At 42.3% G+C, this 27186-nt stretch overlaps 1 protein-coding gene across 1 annotated transcript; it reads left to right on the top strand.

Moving 5' to 3' along the window:
* The first annotated feature begins 1578 nt into the window (after positions 1-1578).
* On the top strand, positions 1579-26967 carry PGK1 (phosphoglycerate kinase 1). Its single transcript, XM_083596475.1, has 11 exons — positions 1579-2592; positions 7178-7228; positions 10412-10567; positions 10687-10831; positions 15081-15184; positions 16517-16636; positions 19537-19651; positions 21277-21456; positions 21690-21867; positions 22740-22838; positions 26490-26967. The coding sequence occupies exons 1-11, from the start codon at positions 2528-2530 to the stop codon at positions 26528-26530; spliced, it is 1254 nt and encodes a 417-aa protein (XP_083452601.1). The 5' UTR covers positions 1579-2527; the 3' UTR covers positions 26531-26967.
* Positions 26968-27186: the final 219 nt, after the last annotated feature.

Genomic DNA, 27186 nt, shown 5'->3' with positions numbered 1-27186 from the left:
TTTTCAGTTTCTTCCTATGCCATCCCTGCATAGTTCATCAGTTTTGTTTGCTGTTCTTTGGTCAGAGTTGTACCATCTTTCCATTTCTGGGCTAAGAGAGCCCGTGAAACAGTGGTCACATGCATAAATAGTTTCGTCTGGTCCTTCAGGATCTCTGGTCCCATAACGCAGGCTGAGACCCTACCTGCCTGCGACTGTCTCGCCAGAGTGGTGCATGCTCTAGTTATCTCCCGCTTGGACTACTGCAATGCGCTCTACGTGGGGCTACCTTTGAAGGTGACTGGGAAACTACAACTAATCCAGAATGCGGCAGCTAGACTGGTGACTGGGCGCGGCCGCCGAGACCACATAATGAAAAACCTACATTGGCTCCCAGTACGTTTCCGAGCACAATTCAAAGTGCTGGTGTTGACCTTTAAAGCCCTAAACGGCCTCGGCCCAGTATACCTGAAGGAGCGTCTCCACCCCCATTGTTCTGCCCGGACACTGAGGTCCAGCGCCGAGGGCCTTCTGGCGGTTCCCTCATTGCGAGAAGCAAAGCTACAGGGAACCAGGCAGAGGGACTTCTTGGTAGTGGCGCCCGCCCTGTGGAACGCCCTCCCATCAGATGTAAAAGCGATAAATAACTACCTGACATTTAGAAGACATCTTAAGGCAGCCCTGTTCAGGGAAGTTTTTAATGTGTGATATTTTAGTGTATTTTTGGTTTCTATGGAAGCCGCCCAGAGTGGCTGGGGAAACCCAGCCAGATGGGCGGGGTACAAATAATAAATTATTATTATTATAATACCTAAAAGAAAAGCTTCTGGTTTCTTAGGAAAAGTTATTTTCAGCATCCCCCCCATTCATTATGGGGTCTGGTGTTGTGAACATCAGGTCATCTGTGATGAGCCCTAGTTTATAGGTTTTCATTGATTGATTGATTGATTGATTGATCGACTGACTAACTGAATGTTAGTGACTGCCATTTACCCCAGCAGGCCCTGCCATGCCTTATCGTCAACCTATCTGCTGATGGGGGGCTTGTTTCACAGCTGCCCCCTCTCTGGGTCACCTTGGATCTTCTTGGGGTGTGTAGGGTTGCCATCTGTCCTGTACAATACAGGCTTGTCCCATACAGTCATACCTCATGTTACGTTTGCTTCATGATACGTTTTTTCAGGCTGCGTCCCGCGGCGACCCAGAAGTACCAGAAAGGGTTACTTCCGGGTTTCACTGCTTGCGCATGCGCAGAAGCGCCAAATCACGCTTTGTGCATGCACAGAAGCATCAAATCACGCCTTGCACCTGTGCAGATATGGCGCTCAGGTTGCGGGCTTTTCATGTTGCGAATGGGCCTCTGGAACGGATCCTGTTCACAACTGTATTTAAATGTAAAATGCTGCATCCTGTATTAATACAGTTTTGTCTTGTATTTCAGGCCTTTCTCTCCCCCCCCCTCGCCAAATTAGGGGTCCTCTCCAAATGCATGTGTTTGAAAAGGTGTATGAAAGGTCATGCATTTAAGCTCTGGGTAGTCAAGGGCAGACAGATTTACAAATTCATGCGTATGTGTGTGTGCGCCTGCGCGTGTGACACAATTCAGAGAGGACCTCCTTTTGGGCTGCAATAAATTGTCATGGGTCGCTTTGAAGTCACTTCAGCAGCGAAAACCGTTCCCCAACCGCCCCGCTTTTTGCAGGAACGAAGGTGGCAAACCTCGGTGCGGGGCTCCAAGACCCAAACCCACTCTCATCCCTCCGAGGAGGGGAATTAAGGACCCGGCCAGTAGCCCATCTAGTACAGTACACTCCTCTTCCATTGCCTAACGGGATGCTTGTTGGAAACCCGCAAGCAGGACTTTGAGCACAGCTTCCAGCAACTGGCATTCAGAAGCATTGCTTGCCTCCGTCGTGACCAGTAACCGCCGACAACTTATTTATCCCCCGTGAATTTCCCCAACCCTCTTCTAAAGCCATCCAGGTTGGTGGCCATCACTACCTCCTGAGGGAGTTTAGCTGCTTCTTTTTCTCCCCAAATTCAGTTTTCTTGAGTGTCCCAGAGATCCAGTGTGAGGAGAGAGGGAAGAAACACTTCCTCCGCCGATTCCCCTCTGTCACTCTTCTCTGAACCTTTCAATTATATACACGTGTGTATGTTTGTGCTTGTATAACGTGGCAGGGGGGACACTTTGGGTACCCCGCGAGGGCAGCCAGTCCCCTCAGGCGACGAGGAGGACCAGATACCCAACCGCTCTTCTTCCCTCAGGGGCTTCCCGCCCTTTCTGAGCCATTGCTGCGTGCGAGACGTGACCACCGCGCCGCCAGCCGGTGCCCCGGTTCCCCCACCCACTCCGAGATTGACGCGACCCTCTGAGCCAATCCTCGGCGCGGGTGGCGCTGCCCGGCCAATCCCGAAGCCGGTAGTAGGCGGGGCTCCGGTCGACCCGCTCAGGTCACCACAGCGCTAGCTCGTCCTCCCTCCTCCTCTTTCTCTTGCTGCCGGCGAACGAGGAAGAGGTTGCAGTTTGTTTGCTCCTGCTGCGAAAATGTCTCTCTCCAACAAACTCACCCTGGACAAAGTGGACGTGAAGGGCAAGCGCGTGGTCATGCGGTGAGCTGCTTTCGCTGCTTCTTTTTCGTCGTAGGCCTGCACCGCAGGGCTGGGTGCAAAACTGGGTAGCCTGGGGTGGTGGGCGCGGATGGAAAAGCAACGCATCTTCAAGAGGGTTTGGCGGGAGGGGGAGGTTGGCTTACCTGTTCGCATTTATATATGTGCAATGTGTATTGAGGTTTTCAGTTAAGTGGTGGCAAAGCAAGTGATGTAAGAATTAGAACGTAAATGAACATAAACCGTTATGGGTTGGGTTTATTTTTATGGTAACGTTCACTGAGGCTTTCAATTAAGTACTGGCGAAGCAGATAATGTTAGGGGGAGAAACAAACAGTTGTATTTATATCCCACCTTCCCCAGGCCACTCCAAAGAGATCTAGGTAGTTTTCTCTAATCTCATTTTATCCCCCCAACAACCCTGCGAGGTAGGCCGAGAGGCAGCGACTGGCTCAAGGTCACTCAGTGATCTTTATGGCTGAGCAGGGAGTTCAACTCTGGCCTGCCAGAAGGCCTACCTAGTGCAACACTTCAAACACTACAACACAGTGACTTGCATCTGCTGCTGAACTTTTCAGCCATCACAGAATATTTACATGGCATATCAGTTCCCCCCCCCCCTTTTGCAATGACATATATCTACTTTGGGGTCAAAATAGCCTTAAGGCCCATATTTACCTACGTGGGAAGGAGCAGTATTGTGGAATGATTAGCACAAACCCATTACAGTATAGAAAAGTAGTAAAGCGCTGTCCTTTAGGTGCTAACCATAAAGCCACAGGAACAGAAAACCATAAAAACTCTAGTTTCTGTTTTAATTGAGATGTTACACATCTTATGCTGTGTATTCTGAACATGGTTACTTATAAATAATTGAACACAGTGGGGACAAGATTATGCTGTTTGATTCCAAATCTGGGAGAACTGGACTGTGATTATGTTTTGTAGGACTTCTAAAAGGAAAGTATTAACTTATACTAACAGTGCTTAATAATCACTGTACAAATCACTATACAAGTTGCTAATACAGGATGCACATAGTAAACCTTTTTCCGCTTGCAGGTGCATATTTTATTCATAGCTTGTTGGCTCCTGTGGCTTGTGTCACTAATTTCAATCCCGCCCTCAGCAATAAGACTCTGAGAATTGCAGTGATTCCTATCAGGCACAGGAAAGGAGTTGTAGGTGGTTCCGTTATCCAGAAGTAATACTGAGCTCTCTATAGTCAATTAAACGAAGGACAACTTCAAAGCAAGATCTTAATTTTCATTTCAGCATCCCTTTGGGTGTTGCAAACTACATAGAACTATATTTTCATGCATAGTATATTATAATTTCAGAAATGTGCTTTAATTAAGCTATTTATTTCAACTAATATTAAAGAGGGCTTTTCATTTAGTCCAGCATTTGATTGACAGGGAAGGTTGTAAATGCCAAACTATTCCAAGCCTGGCAAGAGATCATAGGTGGGGGCTGGAGTCTAAAATCCAAGCTAAGGAATTGTATGCCTACAGAGCATAATCAAAATTAGAAGAGGGAAAATCAGTTGCATCTAAACTTTGTAGTACTACCTTATTAAAAGCAGAAGTCAGTCAAACCAGAATTTTGAACTGGGGGGAAGTACTTTAATTTCAGGTATTGAGTTCTAAGCCTCAGAAAGAGTTTAAACTGCCATGAAAAATTTGTTATGAAATAGTTTGCTGCTCATACCACATGTGTGTGAGTTTTTTTGTCTCCAAACCTTGTATATGTATATTATAAAAGTCTCCAGTATTTTTTTTTCAAGGTCATTGAGGTTTAGCAAAGGCATTTCATTTTGTTATTCATATTTCAGTTTCTTCCTTGAAGATATTAACAGTTTCTCTCTTAAACCTTTGTGAAACTTTCAGTGGAACACTTTCACTTTTCTACATTTTTTATACGTCTATCCCAAAGACTTGCATTACCAAGTGACCTTAATGTCATGGGCACTTTTTCATTCATACCCTGCTTTTCTAAGCATCTTCCATTGTGGTAATAGTTGCCAGCTTGCAGTCTGGTCACTGACTCCACCTTTATTCACTGTGAAGACACTTGTGCTGCACACAAACTAAGGAGATTGGTGAGCAGGGCCTCCTACTTGATACCCTGAGTAGAGATGTCCAGTGGCCTGTTTGTGTTTATGCAGGCCAATGGATACAACTATATAGGTGCAAAGTTCAGGCAGGGAAACTCTGACTTTTATCATTATCTCCATTGGTTCAGTGTTGTGCTCTAAATTGCCGCCTGATTTATAGCTGGATGACTAGAGCATCAAAAGCATGGAGCTTTTTATTTATTCAATTTGCATGCCACCCTTCATCCAAAGATCTCAGGGCAGTCCACAGCATATAAAAACAAAATAAAAACATACAATACATAATAAAAGCTTACCCATTATATGCTGTGGCCATCAGTCCAATTCTCCCATCTGTCCTCCACATTTACCATCTAACTTAATGATAGCAGAATGTTACATACCAAAGCATGTTATTTATGGAGAAGCCTAGAAAAGAAATGATTTGCTCCTGCATTTCTTTTGTGCCTTTGAAACTTGGGGAATGTTATTCTAAAAATCTTACATTGAGTAGAGTCAGCATGTTTCCTGGCACTACCTTTTCCTGTGTTAATTGCTTAAAACAAAATCTAGTCCTGTTAATCGTAATGTGTTCTGCTCTGCCAGTTGCTATATTATGCAACGAGACTTCCTGTCTCCTTCAGCTTTGGGGCACAGCATGCTTTGTAGAAATGGCTTCTGAGGCTCTTCCTGCTCTTCTGTCTGTTGGGCAGGCTACATCATGCGGGCCTTTGCTGAGTAATCTCCCTGCGTAGGCATGTGAGATGAGTCTTTCTGGAAGCACCGTTTGCTATTGAATCTACGTTTTTGTACAGTGCTGGCTGAATCAAGCAGGCCTCTTATAAAACCCAAACCTTGTACATGGTTGCTAAATGCTTGAGACAAATGCTTCCTAAATGTTATGTGCTTGTTTTTGACATCCCAGATGATGAGAACCCTAAAGTTTTGTTAGAATTATCTTTTTTAATATAAGTTTTATTTTATAATATTTTGCTAGAATTGCCAAGCATCTGTGATCAGGGAGATTGTATACAGCACTTAAAATAGTAGTTTACACAAAAGTGGGGCAGTAGTTAAATAAATAAATAAATAAATAAATAAATGGTAATTGCAACATCCCAGAGTATTTAAGTTGGAGAGAGAAACAGTGGTTGACCCAAGGAAATCATACAAGCTTGAGAAGTGACTTGATCCTAGATTTTCTGTATAAAAGTCCATTGCTTTAGTCACAGCCAAGCTTCTGGTGGTGGTCTTTGATCTGCAAGTACTTCAGATGCAGTATATGCCGCATCCTTCCTGGATTATTATTATTTTACAACAGTATAGCTAAAGCAGTTTGTGAAGGAAAATAAGGGATTATAACAGATATTGAAGATGATTGCACTCTGTGTTTACCTTGCCTGTAAAACTCATATTGTGTCTAGGTGGCTTTTGTGCCTCTCAAACCCCTACCCTTCCTGGTTATGGAATGGGTATTAGAACATTTTTCTCCTATTCTCTGCCTTACTCTTTGAATTCAACCTTTGCTTTCTAGTCAAGGGCATCTCTGTTAATACTTTTGATAACTTAGATATTCATAACTGGTCACTTTTATTTTAGGCCAGGGGTGGCCAACCTGTGACATACCCACAGGTATTGTTGGACTGCAGCCTTCATCATCATTGGCCGTGCTGACTGGAGTTGATGGAACTTGGGGCCCAACAACATTCTGGTGTTCTAATTCGCATAGTAATGAATTTCTAAACTTTTGCCTGCCTAGAGGTTGAACAGTGGCAGAAGCCTCCAGCAGAAAATATATCTGGCTTATATAGCCTTGTTCATGAGTGTTGAAGCTGTCTCAGCATGATTTACTCATTTGCAAAATTTCCTTTCCAAGGAGCTCTTTGTTGTGTACATGGTTCTCCCCCTCATTTTATCCCCACAACAATCCCGCAATGTGAATTAGACTGAGATTGAGTGACTGGCCCAAGCTCACATAGTGAGTTTCATGGTGAAGTGGAGACTTGAGCCCTGGTCTCCTAGGTCCTAGTCAGACACACTGATGATTATGCCATGATGGCACAAGTGGATTAATTCACTCAAGCAGCCTCTGAAACAGGACAGCTTTTGCAAAACCCTTTTGCAAATCTTCTCCTTTTTTGCAACAGTTTTACCCAAAGTGATTCAGCACAGTTAGGCTTTTCCCTTCGCATGGTCTCTTTGCTCCACCACTGCCCCCTGGTTTTGAAATTTATATTCCTGGTATAGAGAAGAGAGGTTGCATGGATTTGAGAGCCTTTGAGTGCTGTACCAACCAACACAGCAGGGGAAGGGAGTAGTGCAGTAATACTATGACAGCTGTCCCTCTGCACTCACCCCACCCAAGTGCAACTTTTGCTGCAGCTCCTTTTTGAGTATCTTGCCTGTTTTGAGACATTAACAACAGCGTCCAGTAATTAATGGTGTTTGTGTGAACAACTACTTGCACTGAAACATTTCTGTCCCTTTTTTTAGGGTTGACTTCAATGTTCCAATGAAGGACAACAAAATAACCAACAACCAAAGGTAAGAGTCCCCGCAAATTTCAAGTAGGACATATGCTTAGTCATTCCTTGCTTAGTGATTCTAGTAGACTGTGACTCAGTAAAAGAAAAAGGTAATTCACTCATATGAGGTTTCAGGACTGATGCCCTGGCATTTCCAGGTAAGATACTGAGGTACTGATGATGTGAAACATGTCTTGGGCTCATTCTGTCCTGCCAAGCTAGATTTAGGGCCATAGCTCAGTGGTAGAGCATCTGCGTTGCAAGCAGAAGTTCCCAGGTTCATACCTGAACGGTATCTCCAAGTGGGGTTGGGAGAGACTCCCTTCCTACAATCCTGGAGAGTTGCTGCTAGTTAGCGTAGCGTAGACAATACTGAATTAGATGTACCAATTGCCTGGCTTTGTATAAGGCAGCTTTCTATTTGAATCTAGCAGTAGTCAAAGTTGATAGCAAGATAGCCTCTTATTAAAGGCAACTCATCATACCAGCTTCATGTTTCCTGCTAATGCTGTGCTAGGCTTTAGGGGGCTTGAGCAGGAGAGGTGTGTTCGAGACCATTGGTCTCTTAGCAGCTCACACTTGCATTGTACTTTAGGAGGAGAGGCCTCTCCACACACCTTTTTGAATTTGACCACTGCTGGTGTATTGTTTTGCCTTCTGTTGGCCGGGAGGAAAGAAAGGGGCAAGGCAGGGCCAAACAGGGAGAAAAACTTGAGGCAGGATCTGTACTTAGGAGCTCTGTGACCTGTCTCCCTTGAAGCAGGTCACCTCTTGCAGGCTGTGGTTCCAGCAGCAAGAAGCCCTGCTGACCTCTGTAACTGTTGGATGTGCCTCTTTTTCTCTGGATTGATATTTTAAAACAGGATTAGAAATTATTTTATTGAGAATGAGGATAAAAAACATTTATCCACTGCAGAACATTCATTTCAGAGTAGCTAACTAGGCATTGCCACAGCCGTTTCTTTTTAACACAACCACCCAAAAGGGGCTATATATTATTTTGACTTGTATATTCAGCCTTTCTGCATTTTGAGTAGTTATTGCACCAAACGGATAGTCTGTGCACCAAGCAAGTTAATGGCTGCAAAGATTTTAATGGTATCAAACTGATCCATCTTTAACAGGACTAGTGAAACATTTGTTACAGTCCCATACATGGTAAAGTGATAGTGACCAAGGCAGTTTGTATTGTAGGGATTTACACTGATTGACAGGTTCAACTGCAAACTACACGCGGCTTTTGTGGACTTGACCTCCGCTTTTGACTCCATCCCTAGAGATAGGCTATGGCAGAAGCTTAGTTACACCAACATAGATAAGAGACTCCTCCACCTTCTTATGGAAATTCATAATGACATATCGGCCAGAGTAAAATTTGGCCCTCTGGGAGCTCTTTCTGATTCTTTCCCTCTGAATAAAGGGGTCAAACAGGGCTGCCTCTTGGCCCCTTTTCTATTTAATTTCTACATTAATGACATCGTTACAACCATGATGGCCCTAAACCAATCTGCCCCCTCTTTACAACAGCGCAAGATCCCCATATTACTCTATGCGGATGACATGGTGATACTGTCTTTAACCAAGCAGGGCTTAAACAACATGCTCAGAGGGCTCATGACATATTGTGATACCAACTCCCTCAAAATCAATTTCGCCAAAACCAAAATTCTTACTTTTGGCACGAAAACTCGGAAGCCATTCTGGAAATTTGAGGGCCACTCTATTGAATATTGCTCAGCATTCAAGTATTTGGGCATCACTTTTCAGCATGGGCTTAGTTGGTCAGCTCACCTAAATATGACCATCCTGGCTGCCCGTAGAAACATCAAAGCCTTGGAGAAATTCTTCTATGCAAAAGGCGGCCAGTTGGTTCCTCCAATCAGAAAAGCATTTATCAGCAAAGTCCTCCTGATGTTACTGTATGGGGTTGAAATCTGGGGGTGGAATTTAAAAACACTACAACGGCTCGAGATTCTACAAAACTCTTTTGCACGAAAGTTACTGGGCCTCCCCAAGGGCTCGGTTGCTGCACAGTTAAGAACAGAACTGGGCCTCCCCTCTATTGTTGCGAGAGCCCACATTAGAATAATTAGTTTTTATTGTAAATTAATCAATGCCCCAGGCTCCCTACTAGCCAGGCAAGCCTTTTTAACTTGTGCTCATAACAACAAATGGTCCAAGGCCATGGAGATTATCACGGCACGCTACTCCCTCCCAGATCTTGACACGCTGTCATCTTGGGACCATCATAATATCCGGGCCTGGATATTATGAGGCCATGGACCAGGCACAGTCCACCACAGCTCGCCTCTCCAAGTGACTCCCTAAAGTGAAAGTGGTAAGATCACTGGCCAACTACTTGATAGACTTGACGGAGCCCAATTTGAGAAGAGCGTTTACCATGGCCCGTTTCCATTCTATACCCATGGCCTTCTTGCAGGGGATTTACTTCAAGACCCCCATTACTCAGCGTCTATGTTCATGCACAATGAATGAAGTAGAGAACTTCATACATTTCTTTTTCTACTGCCCTATTTATGAGCTAATAAGAACTAAGCTCCTCCTCTTGATCCTGCCCACCATCACATCTAAGGAAGACTGTTTGAAATCGCTTCTTGTGGATGCAAATCCCCAAATTTCACGTGGGGTGGCAATCTTTATAGTGCAGGCTTTGAAACTCAGGGCTACACTGACTGGGTAGTGTGTCCCAGACCTGGACCTGTTTTAATTCTTTGTATTACCTTTTTAACCTAATGTGCCGAGCCTATTTTGGGGCCATTATATGTTTTATATACATCTGCATTTTAGACTCCCGGCGCTGGCAACTAAATTTTTACATTATTGTTTTAGGGTAATTTAAATGTCACAATGCCAGTAATATCGTTTGAATCTTGTTAGGTTGCTTCTCTCTAGCATTTTTGTCTTATCCTGCTATGGCTGTATGCTAATGCAATAAAGGTTTGATGATGATGGTATTGTAGGGAACAGTTAGTGTGGTATAGCAGCTGATGAGGGAGAATATTTCTACCTTGGTGAGGTAGGAATGAAGAGGTTAATGGGATCTATTACTTCCTGATTCTAATAACCCTTGATTCTGTAGCTCATGTGCATAATCTCTCCTTTAAAACCATGATCTGTTGATGTAGCTTAGATGCCGCAGGAACTGCTGTGGGAACCTTCTGTTCTTCTATTTTCGTTGCAGAATCAAGGCAGCTGTCCCAAGCATCAAGCATTGCTTAGACAATGGAGCCAAGTCTGTGGTGCTGATGAGTCACCTGGGCCGGCCTGATGGGGTTCCTATGCCCGACAAATACTCCTTGAAACCAGTAGCAGCAGAGCTCAAAGCTTTGCTAAGCAGGTATGGCACAATGACATTACAGACTGACTAGAAAGAGGTGCTTTGAATGATAATTTGTTGTGAAGCATTCTTATAATTGGTAAACTGAGGCTATACATTTATCTGGGAATTGTCTCCAGGGATGTCATGTTCCTGAATGAGTGCGTGGGTGCAGAGGTGGAAGCTGCTTGCGCTAATCCTGCAACTGGCTCAGTCATTCTTCTGGAAAACCTCCGATTCCATGTAGAAGAGGAAGGGAAGGGAAAGGACGCTTCAGGGAACAAGGTGAGACATCTTGTCTTGTGTTCTGCTTTCTCTACTGCATCACTTCTGGGTGCTTAAATTGTGCCACTCTCATGTAGATGTTTCCACAAAGTTACTAATAGTTCATGCTCTCAGATGGCGTTAGAGTTAGAAATTGATACATGCCACCCCAATCTCCCAAGTGGTGAGAGAATCCAGGGGTTCTAGGTGATTCTCCAAGGTTCAATTTTCTTGGGATGAAGGCAGCAGTGACTGTGGTGTCCTTGGGATATATGGTTTTATTTGCACCAATATAGGTATCATTCATTTTATGCAGGGGTTATGTTCAGGGGGTGACATGCATACACCAAAGCATATGTATACCAACCACCCGCTTGGAGTTGCCCCCACACAAGCAATCTATTATCTGTAACCCTTTTCCTTGATATGGTTACAAAGACAACTTGTAGCAACTACCATGAAGAGATGCTCAGCTGAGCGTTTAAGCCTGATATGTAAATAATTCACAGGAGATTGATGATATGCATATAAGTATAGAGCAGTGCATGAGTGCTGATTAACCATCTTGTGCCCAGCGAATGAAGGAAGAGTGCTGGCTAAATAACTAAAATCACTGTTTAAGGCTGTGGTACCCAAAGCGGGTGGCGCTGTGGGTTAAACCACAGAGCCCAGGACTTGCCGATCAGAAGGTCGGCGATTCAAATCCCCGCGATGGGGTGAGCTCCCGTTGCTCAGTCCCTGCTCCTGGCAACCTAGCAGTTCGAAAGCACGTCAAAGTGCAAGTAGATAAATAGGTACTGCTCCAGCAGGAAAGTAAACGGCGTTTCTGTGCGCTGCTCTGGTTCACCAGAAGCGGCTTAGTCATGCTGGCCACATGACCCAGAAGCTGTACGCTGGCTCCCTCGGCCAATAAAGCGAGATGAGCACCGCAACCCCAGAGTCGATCACGACTGGACCTAATGGTCAGGGGTCCCTTTACCTTTACCTTTTACCCAAAGTGGATGGTACTTGGGGTGGGGGTGCTAATAGGCAGTGGACTGCTGGAGGTGTAAATGACTATCAGACTTTGAAAAAACTAGTATCACTGGATCAAGATCATCAATTTGAATTAACTACACTAAATAATTTTAATTGGATTTTAAATACATGTGCAATTAATTGTTACCGTTTTGAATGTTACTGGGTGATTCTCTTCCTTAGTGGGTTGTGCAAACCACTATTTTGAGTACTGCTTTTTATAGGTTAGGGTGGGGAGTTACTGGAACCATAGGGTTGGCGGTCTGAAATGGTTTGGGAAACACAGGTTTAAGGGTATGTTTTTGCAGGAAATATCTTCAGCAAGAGCATGTGAGAAGCATGTTTCCCTTCTCCGCTCAGTTAATGCTGTGATTTGTTCATAGGCTGTTTGAACCCTGTTAACTGGGACTGGCAAAACCTTTGAATCCAGATGCCACACTCTGCTTGGGCAGCCGCTTGGGTATCCATACCTCTTGACATTTTAATGAAGGTCGCCATGACCATTTGGTTTCTTTTCTTAGCACCTCTGACCCTATTAAGACTTGAGTCTTGGCTCCCTTTCGATGCAGCCACAGTGATATATAGTACAGTGTCCTTTTTTAGGTTGATACAGAACACCACACTGTGCTATAAAAGCACATGCAAATTAACTTCTCAAGATGAAGAGCTTGAATTTAGAGATTCCAGCTTCAGCCTCTTGGCACAATCCTTTCGTCCTCATCTCCAGTCGAAAGTAACTGTCAAGTTACCTTGCATTTACACTTTTAACACTTGTTCCCATGGTCCCATTTTTTTCTTAAGACCCTGGCTTCCCTTTTTGTTGTCTACCTCTCTTCTATTCTTGAAATATTGGGATAGTATTGCCTGTATCACTGAAATGTAATTATTTACTTGCAAAATTTTCTATGCTGCCAATATTAAGAAAAAAGATTGTGTTGTGAACAGCATAAAATAAGTTATAGAACTACTTATCAGGAGGAATAATCCTCAATGAATGTAGAATATTTGGAATTGCCCATTTGGGTGCAGTTCATCTTTTGAGAGGATTTCCATCTTAAATTACAGAAAAGCTAAGTATTTGCTCTTGTTGTGCACTTTTAAGTATGGCTTGTTTCTCATTGTTTTCCTGCTTTAGTACAGGCTTGGAGAAGCAACAGGAAAGGTGGCTGCCTCAACAAGCCTGAGCTGAATAAACGGCAGATGCCTTAGAAATGCTGCAGCAAACACTTAAGATGTGTTGCGCCTATGTGCTGTGCTGGTGACTTAATCAGGAGCTAAAGGAGAATGGATTGCACATACTTCCTATTCTGCTAGCTGCCACTGGCTGTAGTAGAGACAGTTAAACTAAGTACATAAAGCTGATCAGCTGAGGAGATGAAGCAGCAATTGATTGTATTAGTTTAAACCAATAATAATAATAGATTTTTTTCCCTCCTCAAGGTTAGAGGAATGCTACAGATCTGTACTGCCTATATGCAACTGTTAGTTGGCAGTGTTTCCTGCTGCTTCCGAGTCTTGAAACAGGATTATTTTTAAGATCCCTACCTCCACTGCCATATGAGCAGAGGCTTTGGCAGGTTGAACTGCACAACTCAACCAAAGCCATACTAGATATTTGTTTGCTTGTTTGCTTGTTTGCTTGTTTGCTTGTTTGTTTCATTTATATCCCACCTTTTTCTCCAAGGAGCTCATTTAATCCCTGGAACAATGTTGTGAGGTAGGCTAGGCCTAGTAGGGATTTGAACCCAGGTATCCCAGTTCCTAGTCTAACCACTACACCACACTGCTTCTCAGTGTGTTGTTGGCCAAGAAGGCTGAAGAGAGCTTGCTTATTTATTTATTTATTTATTTATTTAACTAATTGGTTGCTTGACAAGATAACTCAAAAGCATAGCACCTACATTGAGACCAGCATAAAAGAAAAAACCAAGAAAAATCTAGAAGACAATCCTATTTTTAAAAGGCAAGATTAAAACATCCCACTCTCTGAAGGAGGCCATACATAATTAAAAGCCAGAAAAGAAAAACTTTTTATGCGTGAAGCTAGCATTTCGAAAGCATGTCAGAATGCAAGTAGATAAATAGGTACCGCTCTGGCGGGAAGGTAAACAGCTTTTCCGTGCGCTGCTCTGGTTCACCAGAAGCGGCTTAGTCATGCTGGCCACATGACCCGGAAGCTGTACGCCGGCTCCCTCAGCCAATAAAGCGAGATGAGCGCCGCGGCCCCAGAGTCAGTCACGACTGGACCTAATGGTCAGGGGTCCCTTTACCTTTTATGTTATGGTGCCAGACAGTCTCAGGGAGAGCATCCCACAAGCACAGAGCCACCACTGAAAAGGCCTGTTCTCATGTTGCCACCCTCTGAACCTCCTCTGGAGGGGGCACCTAAAAAGGGCTTCAGATTATCATTGCAAGGTCCAAATCGGTTCATATGGAGAGAGGTGGTCCTTGAGATACTGAGTCACATAAGACTTTAAGAGCTTTGCCCTGTTTTTAATGGGAGAGTTAGCAGGCAGAGTCCATTTGCCTTTGACTAGTTCAAAATGTGATTGCGTTGTTGTTGTTGTTGTTGTTGTTGTTGATGATGATGATGTTTAAGTTGCAAAAATACTGTGTGCATTCATTCTGATTCAAGAGGCAGAAGGGGAGTCACATCCTCTCTTAATTTTTTTATAATGAACATTTATCAGAGTAGAATCTGCACCCCTTCCAGAATGGCTTTCACTAGCCTAGAAAAGAGAAGAGCTCTGGTCTTTGCATTGAATGAGAACCACCTTGTGGTGGAAGCAATATGACGAGCTGTTCTTCTGTACATAGTTCAGAAACGGCACAGAAATGTGGCCCATTCTCCTAGTGAACTGTTTTGAGGTTTCATTGCAGTCAACCTGTATAAAGTTTGCTACATAAAATAAATGAAACAACCTGTACAGAAGTGCTTAATGATGATGGCATTTTAATGAAGCTTAAAACCCACCTGTCTTCCTTATTTTTTTGTACTTTTCGTATGTACTGCATTCACTTTCCATTTTTAAAATACTGCTGTCAAGATGAGAGTTTACATGTGTGCTCAGAGGCATTTAAAATACATCTTATACCAGGAGATCAACTGTTGTGATTACTGAATGGAAAGGTTCCCTACCCTGCCCAGGAAAAGCTCTTAACAATTCTATTTAAACAGTGATTTAGTGGCTTCTAATGCCTATTGATAAAGTAACTAAAACTGGTGAGTTTTAAATTCTCTTTCTCTTCCCAGATCAAGGCTGATCAAGCAAAGGTTGATGCTTTCAGAGTGTCACTTTCTAAACTTGGAGATGTTTATATCAATGATGCTTTTGGAACTGCACACAGAGCTCACAGGTATGTAAGCCTCTGACTTTTATTTTGTCATGGCTGGGCTTCTATCTGTTTCAGAGACTGGCTTTTAACAAAACGCACATGTTGCTTGAGTGTTATGAATCCTCAAAGTGCTTTACAAAGAAAAACGCATTAACATTATCAATAAAAGACAGTAAAAACAGGTAAATAATAAACTAAAAACAGATTGAAACACATGTAACTTCTGCAGGACTAGATGGGCTCACCTAAACAAAAATGTTTTTAAGATGAGCTGGAAAGAGTATAGCGAAGGTACCTGCCTGATATGAGTAGGCAGGGAGTACCAGGGTATAGGTTTTTGCCACACTTACAGCACAAAGAATTATGTGGCACCTGTAACAGCACCCATTCCACAAAACTTTAGGTTTGGATTCTCACCATTATCACAGAATCCTTTCAATCTTTTATGAAATACACAGTGATATTTGCTTTATTAACAATGTAGTATTGTTTGCTTTATGCACTGAAAACAGCTTTATATGGGCTCAGTTTTACTCAGACTGCTGAGTTGTATATTCTACTAAGCAGCTGCATTACATTGACACCCAGTGGGATGGAAAATTTTGACTGCCATAGGCCTTGGATACTCCTTGATTCGGTTTTGAAAACTAAGTTTGCCAAGGTATGAGAAGTATGTTTCTGTCATGCACATGTTTTAAATCTATATCCTTTGTCAAGTTGCAGAAATGACTTTCAGGTTTTGCCATGCAGCCTCTAAAAACCACTCTTCATTTAACAAAGCAAAACTCTGGTGATGGATCTTTTCACTTCCCTTTTCCCGGAATTTCACCCAGTAGCATAAAATGGGTATTCCATATTGAAAATGTTAAAAAAAAAAGTTCCTTACAGAATCTGCAGGTCATGTGCCTGTTAGATCAGAAAAAAAGATCTGGACTTCTGTTATCTAAAAGTATATACCTAAAAGTATCTAGATAGAAGAGCTCAACTATTTTTATGATACAAGGCATGGTTTAATTTCTGAGGTCACACAGTGCCACCAGTATATGCAAATGCCTGGCTCATTTAAGACTATATAGAACCTTTATTCTCAATAGTGATGGAGTTCACAAGGTGGAGAAGGCTTCTGCGGTGTATCTTTGTGTTTTATGTCTGCACTTTTATTTGTTAACAAATCAATTTTTTTATGTGGACTTCTGAAGTAACATGCCTTTTACACAGTTATTTATTCATTGCTAAATATTTGCACAGTTGTAGACATGAAGGGTTTTGTAGCATCCTTTCATATAGCATCAAAAACAACAGTGGAACTCATTTTTATTGGCTGATTTGTATATTTTCTCTCCGATGTAACAGTTCCATGGTAGGTGTCAATCTGCCCCACAAAGCTGCTGGTTTCCTGATGAAGAAAGAACTGGAGTATTTTGCAAGAGCTCTAGAGAACCCAGAGCGACCCTTCCTAGCAATCCTGGGAGGGTAAGGACAAAATATATTTGCCTATATTGTTGTTTGCTTCTACCTTTATGTAAACTTGCAACTAATTGGTTTACTGTGCAAATAGTTTTATCTTCCATATTTTCAACGCTATGTCTATTTCAGTAATTCTTTTAAAAAATAATATTTTTAAATTTTATTAAATGTGTAACAAACAAGCCTGAAGTACCCCCAACAATCCAACAAAGGGGGGTGGTGGTAAGAAAAAACATTTGAGCATGATTAGGTATAAGATAAGGAGAAAATATTAAAAGAATTTGTGCAAAAAAGGCAATATGGCAGTATTCCAAGATAAGACACAGCAGATCAGAAACTCATGTATTGTAATCAAGAACTACACCACATGAAATCACATTTGGATAAGATTTGCCTGAATGTGTTGTTAAACTACAAAAATGGGCCCACGTCTCCTCCAAGAACCTGAAGTTGGTGGGTCAGTTTCTCTGATGTGGCTATAAATAAGGCATTTTCAAACCAGTTCATAATAGAGTACATAAAAGTGTAGAGTACAGTCAGTGCATCTTGTGTCATGGGCCAAATCAGCATGTCTGTGTGTCTGCCTGTGGCTGACCTTTCCACCAAAGTTTAAAGTACAAACATAGTCCTTATTCAGCAGTGCTGTGTGTAAATTGACACTGCCTGTCGTTATGCAACTATGAGGAACTGTAGCTGGATACATGTCAGCTCCTACAGCTTCCAAGACGCATAGTTTGATGATGTAGATGTAGATGTACAGTCTCAGAACATGCGGTCAGATGCCAGAATTCTATATGTTAAGCCTAAAATGTTGTTTTTGTCTGGAATACCCCCCCCCCCGGCTTTGCTTAGAAAAATGAAATTAGGGTTTTTAAAAGCATTTATCAGGGTTTTGTTTTTTTAAGAATGCAGATTGTCACAAATGTAGTTATACAAAATCATAATTCTCATGCAAATCTCAAGGACTGCATTGCAATTAAGATTTCATTCTTATTGTGCACTGCTTTGAATCTTCCTGATTGCCCCAATTACAGCTTTCAAATGTGTATGATAAAGTACAAAGACCTGAGCTGCTTTGATGGCAAAATCTTTCTGTTCCTTTCTTCCCTGCAAAAACAAAGCAAGCTTTTGACGCTGAGCAAAGGCCCCCCTGTGGGGGCAAGCATGCAACCATGGATAATAGGGAACACAGTATCCTTGCAGCTCTTGACTTGACCAATCTCTGTTCATTTGCTGTGCTGCTGCTACCAGAAGTCCATTAAATTTCTCAATGGCGTTTCCAAAGGCCAGCCTTCCCTGTGCTGACTGAGAATGATGGGACTTGTAGTCCAAAACGCAGAGGTTGGGAGCAAGCCTGCTTCCCCCAGTTTTAAACATATTGTGCCAACTCAATTCATAATGTTAAAAACAGTAGGTGTGCTGTTTTAATCTCTTACCTAAAACTGCAGTGTGTACAGTTGTACCTTGGCTCCTGAACAGAGTACAGTACAGTACAGTTGTACCTTGGCTCCTGAACGCCTTGGGAATCAAACGTTCTGGCTCCCGAATGATCAAAAACAGGAAGTGAGTGGGGGTTTTTTGGAAGCCGAACATTCAGTGTGGCTTCCGCTATTGTTTCCAGCATGTCTGCACAATTGGAAACCAATCAGAAGCTACGCCTTGGCTTCCGAACTTTTTGGAAGTCGAACAGAGGTAGGATTGTAGACACTACATTTGGTCAGCCCATTATTGTGGGTGTCAAATGAAACCAGCTGGTGAGAAGATGGGTGATAAATTCAATAATTTATAGAGCACTTGCTTTGCATAATAAAAGTCCAGTCTAGTCCCTATCATCTCCAAGTAGGGCTGAGAGAGAACGCTGTTTGAAATCCTGGAGAATTCCTGCCAGTCCTTGGAGAGTATACTTTGCTAGATTGACCAGTGAATATGACTACTCTGACATTAATGAATCCATGCTAGTCATTTCCTGTGTTCCTATTAACTAGTGCTACCAGTACAGTTGTACCTTGGTACTTGTTGAACGGCTTGGTACTCTTGCGTTTCGGCTCCTGAACGATCGAAACCTGGAAGTGAGTGTTCCGGTTTTCAAACTTTTTTTGGAAGCCAAACATCCAATGCAGCTTCCACTGTTGTTTCCGACACACCTGCACAATTGGAAGCCAGTCGGAAGCTGCGCCTTGGTTTCTGAATTCTTCGGAAGTCAAATAGACTTTCGGAACACATTCTGTTCGAAAACCAAGGTATGATTGTAGTGCATAATGTCTTTTAGAAATAACTATTTAGAGCATTTTCAGCCAAAAAGGTTCCCAGGGTGGCTTACATACAATCAATAAAAACAAGACAGTGCCTTGTTCAGAATCCGTTTTTTTTTGGGGGGGGGGTAGGGAGCAGCACACTAGAGTGGCCAGCTTTGGAGACCCTGGGTATTTTCCTTCCCACTTTGCTGCAACTTTTCCTGTTTCGCTTTGAGTTAAATTGCTTCATGCTTCTGTAAAATGAGATGAAATCCTAGTAACATCCAATGCAGTGGAAGAAGTTGGAACAAGAGTCCAACCATACCACATACATAAATGTTGGATACCTCCTGTAGTTCTAGTATTTATAGATACACATTCAAATCATTAGCCAAACCTCGATTTTTTCCCCAGGCAGGGGTGGAGAGTGGGCTTCTAACAGTTGTAACTTTAATTTAAGAGAATTATTAGATTATCATGCATATGTATCAATACATGTGACTTCCTCATTAATCAATAATTATGTATTTGTTCTCTCTATTTATTTTTCTGTATTAGGTACTGATAACAAGTGAAACTTGGCAATAGTAGGCTTGTCTACAACCCTGCTAATAAAGTGGTGCATCAACTCACATTTTTTTCTTCTTCCCCTAACCTCTCTCTATTCATCAGTGCTAAAGTTCAGGATAAGATTCAGCTGATCAAAAACCTGCTGGATCAAGTCAATGAGATGATTATCGGTGGTGGAATGGCTTTTACCTTCCTTAAAGTGCTCAAAAACATGAAGGTATGCAACCTGCAGTGTCTGCTATATATAATTTGGGTGATAAAGATGCTTATTATGTTTCCTTGACTGTTTCTTTATAACCTTTCCCCAAGCTGGTGTCTTCCATGTGTTGTGGACTGCAACTCTCATCCGCCCCAGCATCATATGGCTGTGATGGCTGAGGCTGATGGGAATTGTAGTTTGAAACTTCCAGAGAACACAAGCTTGGGGAAGACTGTTCCATATGTGCAATCTTAATTGACAATAGTTTTTGAACTGCATTCTATGGCTTAAAATTTGCTAAACAGATCTGGATGCAAATTCATGAGCAAAATAAATCATGTATAACAGGACATTGGATTTGGGGGCAGGCTAGGCTGCTGGTAAAATCTATGGCTGTTGGCTGTAACTTAAACGCTCGGAGGACAAGCTGAAAATGTTTTTCCTGCAGCTTCATGTAGTTTATCTGGTGTTTTCTTATTTATATATATTCAACATAATAAAGTTATGGGATGCGGGTGGCGCTGTGGGTTAAACCACAGAGCCTAGGATTGCCAATCAGAAGGTCGGCGGTTCGAATCCCTGCCACGGGGTGAGCTCCCATTGCTCAGTCCCTGCTCCTGCCAACCTAGCAGTTCTAAAGCATGTCAAAAGTGCAAGTAGATAAATAGGTACCGCTCTGGCGGGAAGGTAAATGGTGTTTCCGTGCACTGCTCTGGTTTGCCAGAAGCGGCTTAGTCATGCTGGCCACATGACCCAGAAGCTGTACGCAGGCTCCCTCGGCCAATAAAGCGAGATGGGCGCCACAACCCCAGAGTCGGCCACGACTTTACCTAACATAATAAAGTATACCAACAAATGCCAAATAGAAGTAGAAAGAGATTTCTAGAACTAAACATAATTTGGATTTATTTAATTTATTATGTTAAGACTTTGTAGTGAAAAAAAGATTTTCATTACAAAGTCTTAACACAATAAATTAATATCACAGGGTTCCAAGTAACACAAAAGGATTTACATTATCCTGTTCTTTATTATTCTAGTACGTTATAAAAAGACTTCATTTCTCTATGAAGACATTTGTTTGTTACCTGCCTTCTTTGGTTTTCACTATGTAAGCTTAACCATGCTTACTTACTATGTGCCTTCAGTTATACTTCAGGCACCAGGCAAAAATATTCCTCTTCACCCAGACCTTTGGCTGATTGACATCTAATGCTCTTTTAAATGTGTTATGGTAGGGGGGATTTTTGGTTTTTTCTTATATTTTTAAAGTATTTTGTGGGTTTCATGTTGTAGCTTTATGTTGTGAACCGCCCTGAGATTTACAGGTGTCAGTATACAAATTTAATAAATAATAATAGTCCTAGGTTTTAGTTATAAATTTCCTCAGGGTTGCTTTTCTTGATATCTTTCCCCCCGCCCTGCCCCCTTCTGGCAAATAATAATCCTGGCAGCAGTTAAGAGGTTGCATTAATTCTCTGTCCTCTGTTAGTTACAGTTTCTTTAACATACCTATATTATCTGTTGATGTTACTTGGATTTAATAATAAAAAATACCTTGCTTTCGAGATTCTGATTTGCTTTGTAGCGGTCTACACAAACATCTGTAGATAGCTACATAGTGCATTGTCTTCTGCTTCCAGATTGGCAACTCTCTGTATGATGAAGAAGGATCAAAAATAGTCAAGGACCTGATGGCTAAAGCAGAGAAGAATGGTGTACGCATCACTTTGCCTGTTGACTTCGTCACTGCAGATAAATTTGATGAGAATGCTAACACTGGAGAAGCCACTGTGGCCTCTGGGATACCTGATGGATGGATGGTAGGTTTAACTCTTGATTTCCTGCAGATGTTTTGGATTGCAGCTCCCATCATCTCCAGATAGCATAGGGTTGATGGGAGTTGCAGTCAAAAGCATCAAAGGGACCCACATGGAGAATTCTGGTTTAAAGACTGGGGAGAGGTTGGGGTGGGTGGGTTGAGGAGCTCTTCTACTTGTTTGATCTTTCTGGTGCAGTGGCTGAACAGCTACCACCCTCCCCTTTTTGATCCTAGGGTTTGGATTGTGGTCCTGAAAGTGTTAAGCTGTTTGTGGAAGCAGTGGGCAGGGCCAAGCTGATTGTATGGAACGGTCCAGTTGGTGTCTTTGAGTGGGACAAGTTTTCTAAAGGAACTAAAGCTGTGATGGATAAAGTTGTGGAAGTTACATCCAAAGGCACTATCACCATCATTGGTAAGAGCCACCATTCGTCTTCTTCTCCAGTTCAAATGAATAGTTTTTCAGTCTTTTGGAATACTTGATTTATTTATTTTCTCTTCATAAGAAGGGCGTAAGAAGTTGCCTTATACATGGTCAGACTCTGGGACCGAGCTTTTAAGCCAGTGGTTCCCAAACATTTTGGGGCCACTGCCCCCTTGGTTTCACAAACTCATCCCCAGTACCCCCTGTCCTACCCTAACTGATTAAACATTATTCAGAAAAGCAGATTCTACAACCCAATAACAAAGATAGTAACAATGGAATTCAAAATAGTAAAAATTAATTGTGCATTTATTCAGAATCCAACTAAAACTATTTAACTGATGAACTTGCTCCAGTGATACCAGCCTTTCAAAGTCTCATAGTCATTTTAATCTCCAGTGACCCCCTTGCCTCTTAGCACACACCCCAGCAATCCCTTTGGTGCAGTGGTTTTCAGCCATTGTGCCCCTGGGGTGCCTTTAATGATAGCCAGGGGTGCTCCAGGCAACTCTGGCCTCTGTCCCTCTTTCCTTTCCTCCGATGCCCTCTTGCTTTTATGCCTCCCAAAGGCTTGCACACCTGTTTATTGCAGCAGCCCTGCCCATAAGTTCCACAGGTGAACTTGGCATTTTTGGCAGGCGCCAAAAAGAGTATGGCAATGGCTCCTGCCTGATGTCTATAGGCAGGGAGTTCCAAAGTATAGGTCCTGCCACACTAAAATACCAGTTTCTTACAAATGCAAAAAGTATTATGTGGCACCTATCACCATGCCAGTGTATAGGGTAAGGCGACCTCGCAGTTAAGCTTCCAAATTATGCTTCCAAAACCATTTTCAGGTTCCTTGACTGTGTTTTCTTGAACAGGTGGTGGAGACACTGCTACATGCTGTGCCAAATGGAACACCGAGGATAAAGTTAGTCATGTTAGCACTGGAGGTGGTGCCAGCTTGGAACTCCTAGAAGGTAGTGTGTGTTTTCCTCCCTCTTCCTTAAAGATGTCCAGGGGATTAATTTTGTTTGTATGCTTTTTTGTACCTAGGTCATGCTTACAGCTACCCACACACATGATTACTCTTCAAAGACCAGGGCCAGGTGGCTAAAGAAAATCAATGTCATGTTATACTACTGTTTGTTTCTTTAGAATTGTAAAGTTGGAAGGGACCTCAAGAGTCATCTAATCCAATCCCCTGCAATGCAGGAATCTCAGCTAACGCATCCATGACAGATAGCCACCCAACCTCCCCTTTCAGCCCAAAGGCTCTCAAGAATAAACAGATGCATACAAATACAATAATATAAAATAATGCAAATACAATACAAATGCATATACAATACAATAAAAATAAATCTTAATATTTCAAAAGTATTGATACATTCATTTTCCTGACAAAAAGGCAGCAGATTATTCCCAGTGAAAGACTTGAAAGCGAGAGAGAGCAGGATGAGCAGCTCCTCCTAAGGTTCTTGAGCAGGGACGTGGGGCAAGACAAGTAGAGTAGCTGGTGCCTGTGATGGTTCCAGCAGACCCCACATAGGGACCATTTTCATGACAGCTGCAGTTTTGCATAACAGTATATTTGATGGTGACCAGAAAAAGGTCTACATCTCACAAGCACTCGGACTGAGGCCTCCATAAAACCCAGACCCAGGACATAATTTCTGGCCACATGCCTTGACTAAACAAAGGGGTGAAACTAATGTTTACTATGTGCCCCCCCCCCGCCGCCGCCGCCAAAAAAAGGCTTATGCACTTAACCAAATTCATTGCCTACTCTTTCACCAGGCTCGTAATTCCAGGACTAAAGAGTTGCCCTCATATTTGCAGCTCTTTAAAAGAGCTGTCTATAATAGAAACAGTTTAGAAAATTGCTTTATATTGAGTCAGACCCTTGATCCATCTTAGCAATGTTTACACTCACTGGCAGTGGCTCCCCAAGATCCCAGCCCCACCTGGAGATGCCACTGGGGGATCAAACATGGGGCCTTTTCCATGCAAAGCAGATGGTTCACCACTGAGCTGGATTACTGTCCCGTGTCGGTGTTCAATCAGTGTTACTCAGTGTTCAATCAGCATTGTCAATGGAAGTTTTTTGTGGGTGCTGTTGTTTCATGAATGACTCTTGGGAGCTTCCTCTGGTAATTAGCTGTTTCTTAATACATGTACATTTTCCAAACCCTAGTGCCTTCCCCCTAAAAAAGAAAGAGGCGGCACTGGACTCGTCAGCTGTTGTTACCAAAAGTTATGTTCTGAAAGGGCTTTGTTTCTGTTGCCTAGGAAGTAGTGGGGAAAGGAAAAAATGCAGACCAATAAAAGGAGACCTGCAATGGTATACACACCAAAGGAAGACATTTTGGGAAATGTAGGCTTTGCTAAGTGGCACTAAACTTCAGAGTTTTAAATTGCACCAAACTCCTTTTCCTTAACTGTAGAAGAATTGTTAGGCAGCTTCAGACTGGGGAGAAAGGAATTGGATAAAAAGTCACAGATTGCAGAATTCGTTTAAAAAATAATTTTGTATTGGATTACATCAAGCAATACAATAAAAATAATGGGTTTTACAAATACAAAAAAGCAGTGCAGTATATCTGGAGGAGACTTAGGTAAATAGAGTACTTAAGGCCATTTGGAAAGCCAAATTTCACAATGTACCATGGAGAGGGAGTCGTGTGTGTCTGTATTCATTGTAAATAAGATAAAAGTGAGTGTAACCTACCTCACAGGGTGGTTGTGAGGATAAAATGGAGAGGGAGGAGAACCATGGAGGACAGAGGGGATAGAAAGGCAATAAATGATAGCAGTGACCTGAGTTTGTCAAAAGGCCTTGCTCAAAATCTCACTAAGTGGCTTTTAGACCGGCTACTGCTGCCTCATTCTTACCCCCAGCCTGCCCCAGAATGATAATAGGCCTCTTTAAAAAGCTTACTCAGAGGGTGCTCATGGAGAGCTTTCAGCACTTGAGGCAATTTTAATACTTTATTATCTGTCCACCTTCAGGACTGTGACTGTGCTTTCTATACAGATCAGCATTTAAAGTTTTTCACAATCCTGGCTAATACCCCAGCAACAAACTTAATGATAATAACTAAGTTGCACAGTGCAAGATGTGTATCAGAAATTCAGAGAAAAAATAAAATAATCTTAGGGTTTTAAGATGCAGCCCCAAGCATATTTATCTGGGAATATGTTTAATTGAATTAAAAGAGGCTTACCTCTGAGAAGTCTGGCACTGGATTACTCCGCTGTTCTGAAAAGAACTGTTTCTGGTTCTGTGTGAAAGCACCTGTCAATTAAGCTTTTAAACCTATTTTAGTAGAAAGGTGAAAGTGTTGGCAGAATTATGGCACGATCCTAACTACATCTACTCAGAAGTAAATCCTGTTGAACTATGTGGGGATTAGGATTGCAGCTTTAGACTGCTGATGGGTTTCAGGCTTTGTAGATGTAACATCTCTGTTAACCTTTATTGGGTACCAATTAATTTCTGGGCAGAATTCAATGTGTGGGTATTTTTCCTTTTCATTAAAAAAAACACTCATATGTGTTCTGGGTCTTTTGTTCAGCTCAAGAGCTGCATTCTCCTGGACAGCCTTCCAAGGGCCACATGGAAATCATGGGCAGCACCTGAGGCAAAACTGGGTGGAGATATTCATAGAAATTTTGCTTCTGTGCCTTAGGCTAGTTGCTCTACACACACACAGAGACCCCCCTTTCTATCCTCCTTCCAAGAAAACAGACTGCATTATCAGAGCTCAAAGATACATTAAAGTCAGGCAAAAACTCTGAAGGAGGGTGTGAAGCAGAGGAGTGTAGGTGTGTGGCCGGGGGGGGGGGATTCCCAAGAGTGAGACGGAGGCAGGGAAGAATGACATTGGGCCCCCTGTCATGTATAATACTATTATTTGTATGCTGCCCTTTCACAAAAAGAATCATGCGCAGATCTACAACCACAAAAAATATGTCCCAAAATCAACCATCATGAAAATAATCTCATAGCAACATAATAGCAAGTTTCTATGATAACTAAAATAACAAGGGAGCGTGGCAGTTTCACCTTGGTCCTATGAAGACTCCTGTGATGTTGCTTAAAGCTTCCAAAGGTGCAGGGGTGATTCCTTGACCACCAAAACACACACACACACACACACACACACACACACTGCAAGTCTCCAATCTGAAGGAAAGGTGGGGTACAGAGACTCTAAAATAAATTATTAAAAATTATATTTTATGCCATAAAATTTAAATATTGCTTGACTATAAAAAAGGTCAAAAATCTGAAGGCTGTTTACAAAAAACCAAAAAAACAAAACAATTATCAACAATTTTTCCCCCCATTTAAAACCTTCCACATTAAAATAACAATAGGCTGAAGACAGGTTAAAATACACATCAACTTTCTGAGCATCTGGACAGGCTTGTCTAAACAAGAATGTTTTTAGCAGATGCCAAAAAAAAAGTACAGCAAAGACACCTGCCTGATATAAGGCAGTCATGAAAGTGTCAGCCAAAGCCAGTTTCCATGTACCATCCTTTATAGATTCTTTATAAATGTGTTAAAAGATGTTCCATGATGCATCATCTTTATATGTGTTTGTCTCTCTTACGCTGTGCAGGTAAAGTTCTTCCTGGTGTGGCTGCTCTGAGCAACGTGTAGCAGTAGATGAGAGCGTGGGATGAATAAGAGCTCCCCCCCCCCCGACATGTTCCTGTGCACAGCCCTTAAAGCAACCACTGCAGCGCTTCTGTATTCGTACTGGCAGCAGAGTCAGATAAAGTAACCTGGAAAATTTACAGCAGCGTTAAAATGGCTCTTGTCTGCAGTTTACCTGATGTTGACTGTTGCCCCACCTGAATTTAGTGTTAAATGGTTTTTGTGATATTTAGAGTGGATATATTTATATATTTTTGCCTTCTTACCAAGGCCAAGTTCCCCTACTAGTTGTCAGTACCTCAAAGCAAGTTTCTTTATTCAATCTCAACAGCTTGTTTAGCTACTGCTAATTCTCACCTTTGCACAGTACCACAAGGTGGAGGGAAAATACAGATGTCAACTGCAATGTTAGCTTCTAAATAAATGTTTTGAGATGCAAACAGAGTTGAAAGTGTGTTTCTTCTCCCCCCGCCCCCAACCCCTGGGCTATCATGCACATTATCTTCACACTGTTTTGTGCATCTGGTTATTCTTGTATACTTCTATAGTCTTGCTTATATTTCTTACCCTTTGGAGGACATGGTGGGGACGTATGTTAACAACAGGCAAATTATCTAGCACTTGTTTATTTAAGCCTGGCAGATAGATAAAAGACAACC

The sequence above is a fragment of the Podarcis filfolensis genome, assembly GCF_964270895.1.
Source record: "Podarcis filfolensis genome assembly, chromosome: Z".
NCBI lineage: Eukaryota > Metazoa > Chordata > Lepidosauria > Squamata > Lacertidae > Podarcis > Podarcis filfolensis.
The sequence above is the reverse complement of the archived record's forward strand: the minus strand, read 5'-3'. Positions and strand labels throughout refer to the sequence as shown.

Coding starts and splice junctions, on each gene's coding strand:
- PGK1 (XM_083596475.1), top strand. CDS start 2,528: ATGTCTCTCTCCAACAAACTCACCCTGGACAAAGTGGACGTGAAGGGC. Junction 10,568..10,686: donor CTCAAAGCTTTGCTAAGCAG/GTATGGCACAAT, acceptor AATTGTCTCCAG/GGATGTCATGTTCCTGAATG. Junction 21,457..21,689: donor GGATACCTGATGGATGGATG/GTAGGTTTAACT, acceptor TTTTGATCCTAG/GGTTTGGATTGTGGTCCTGA.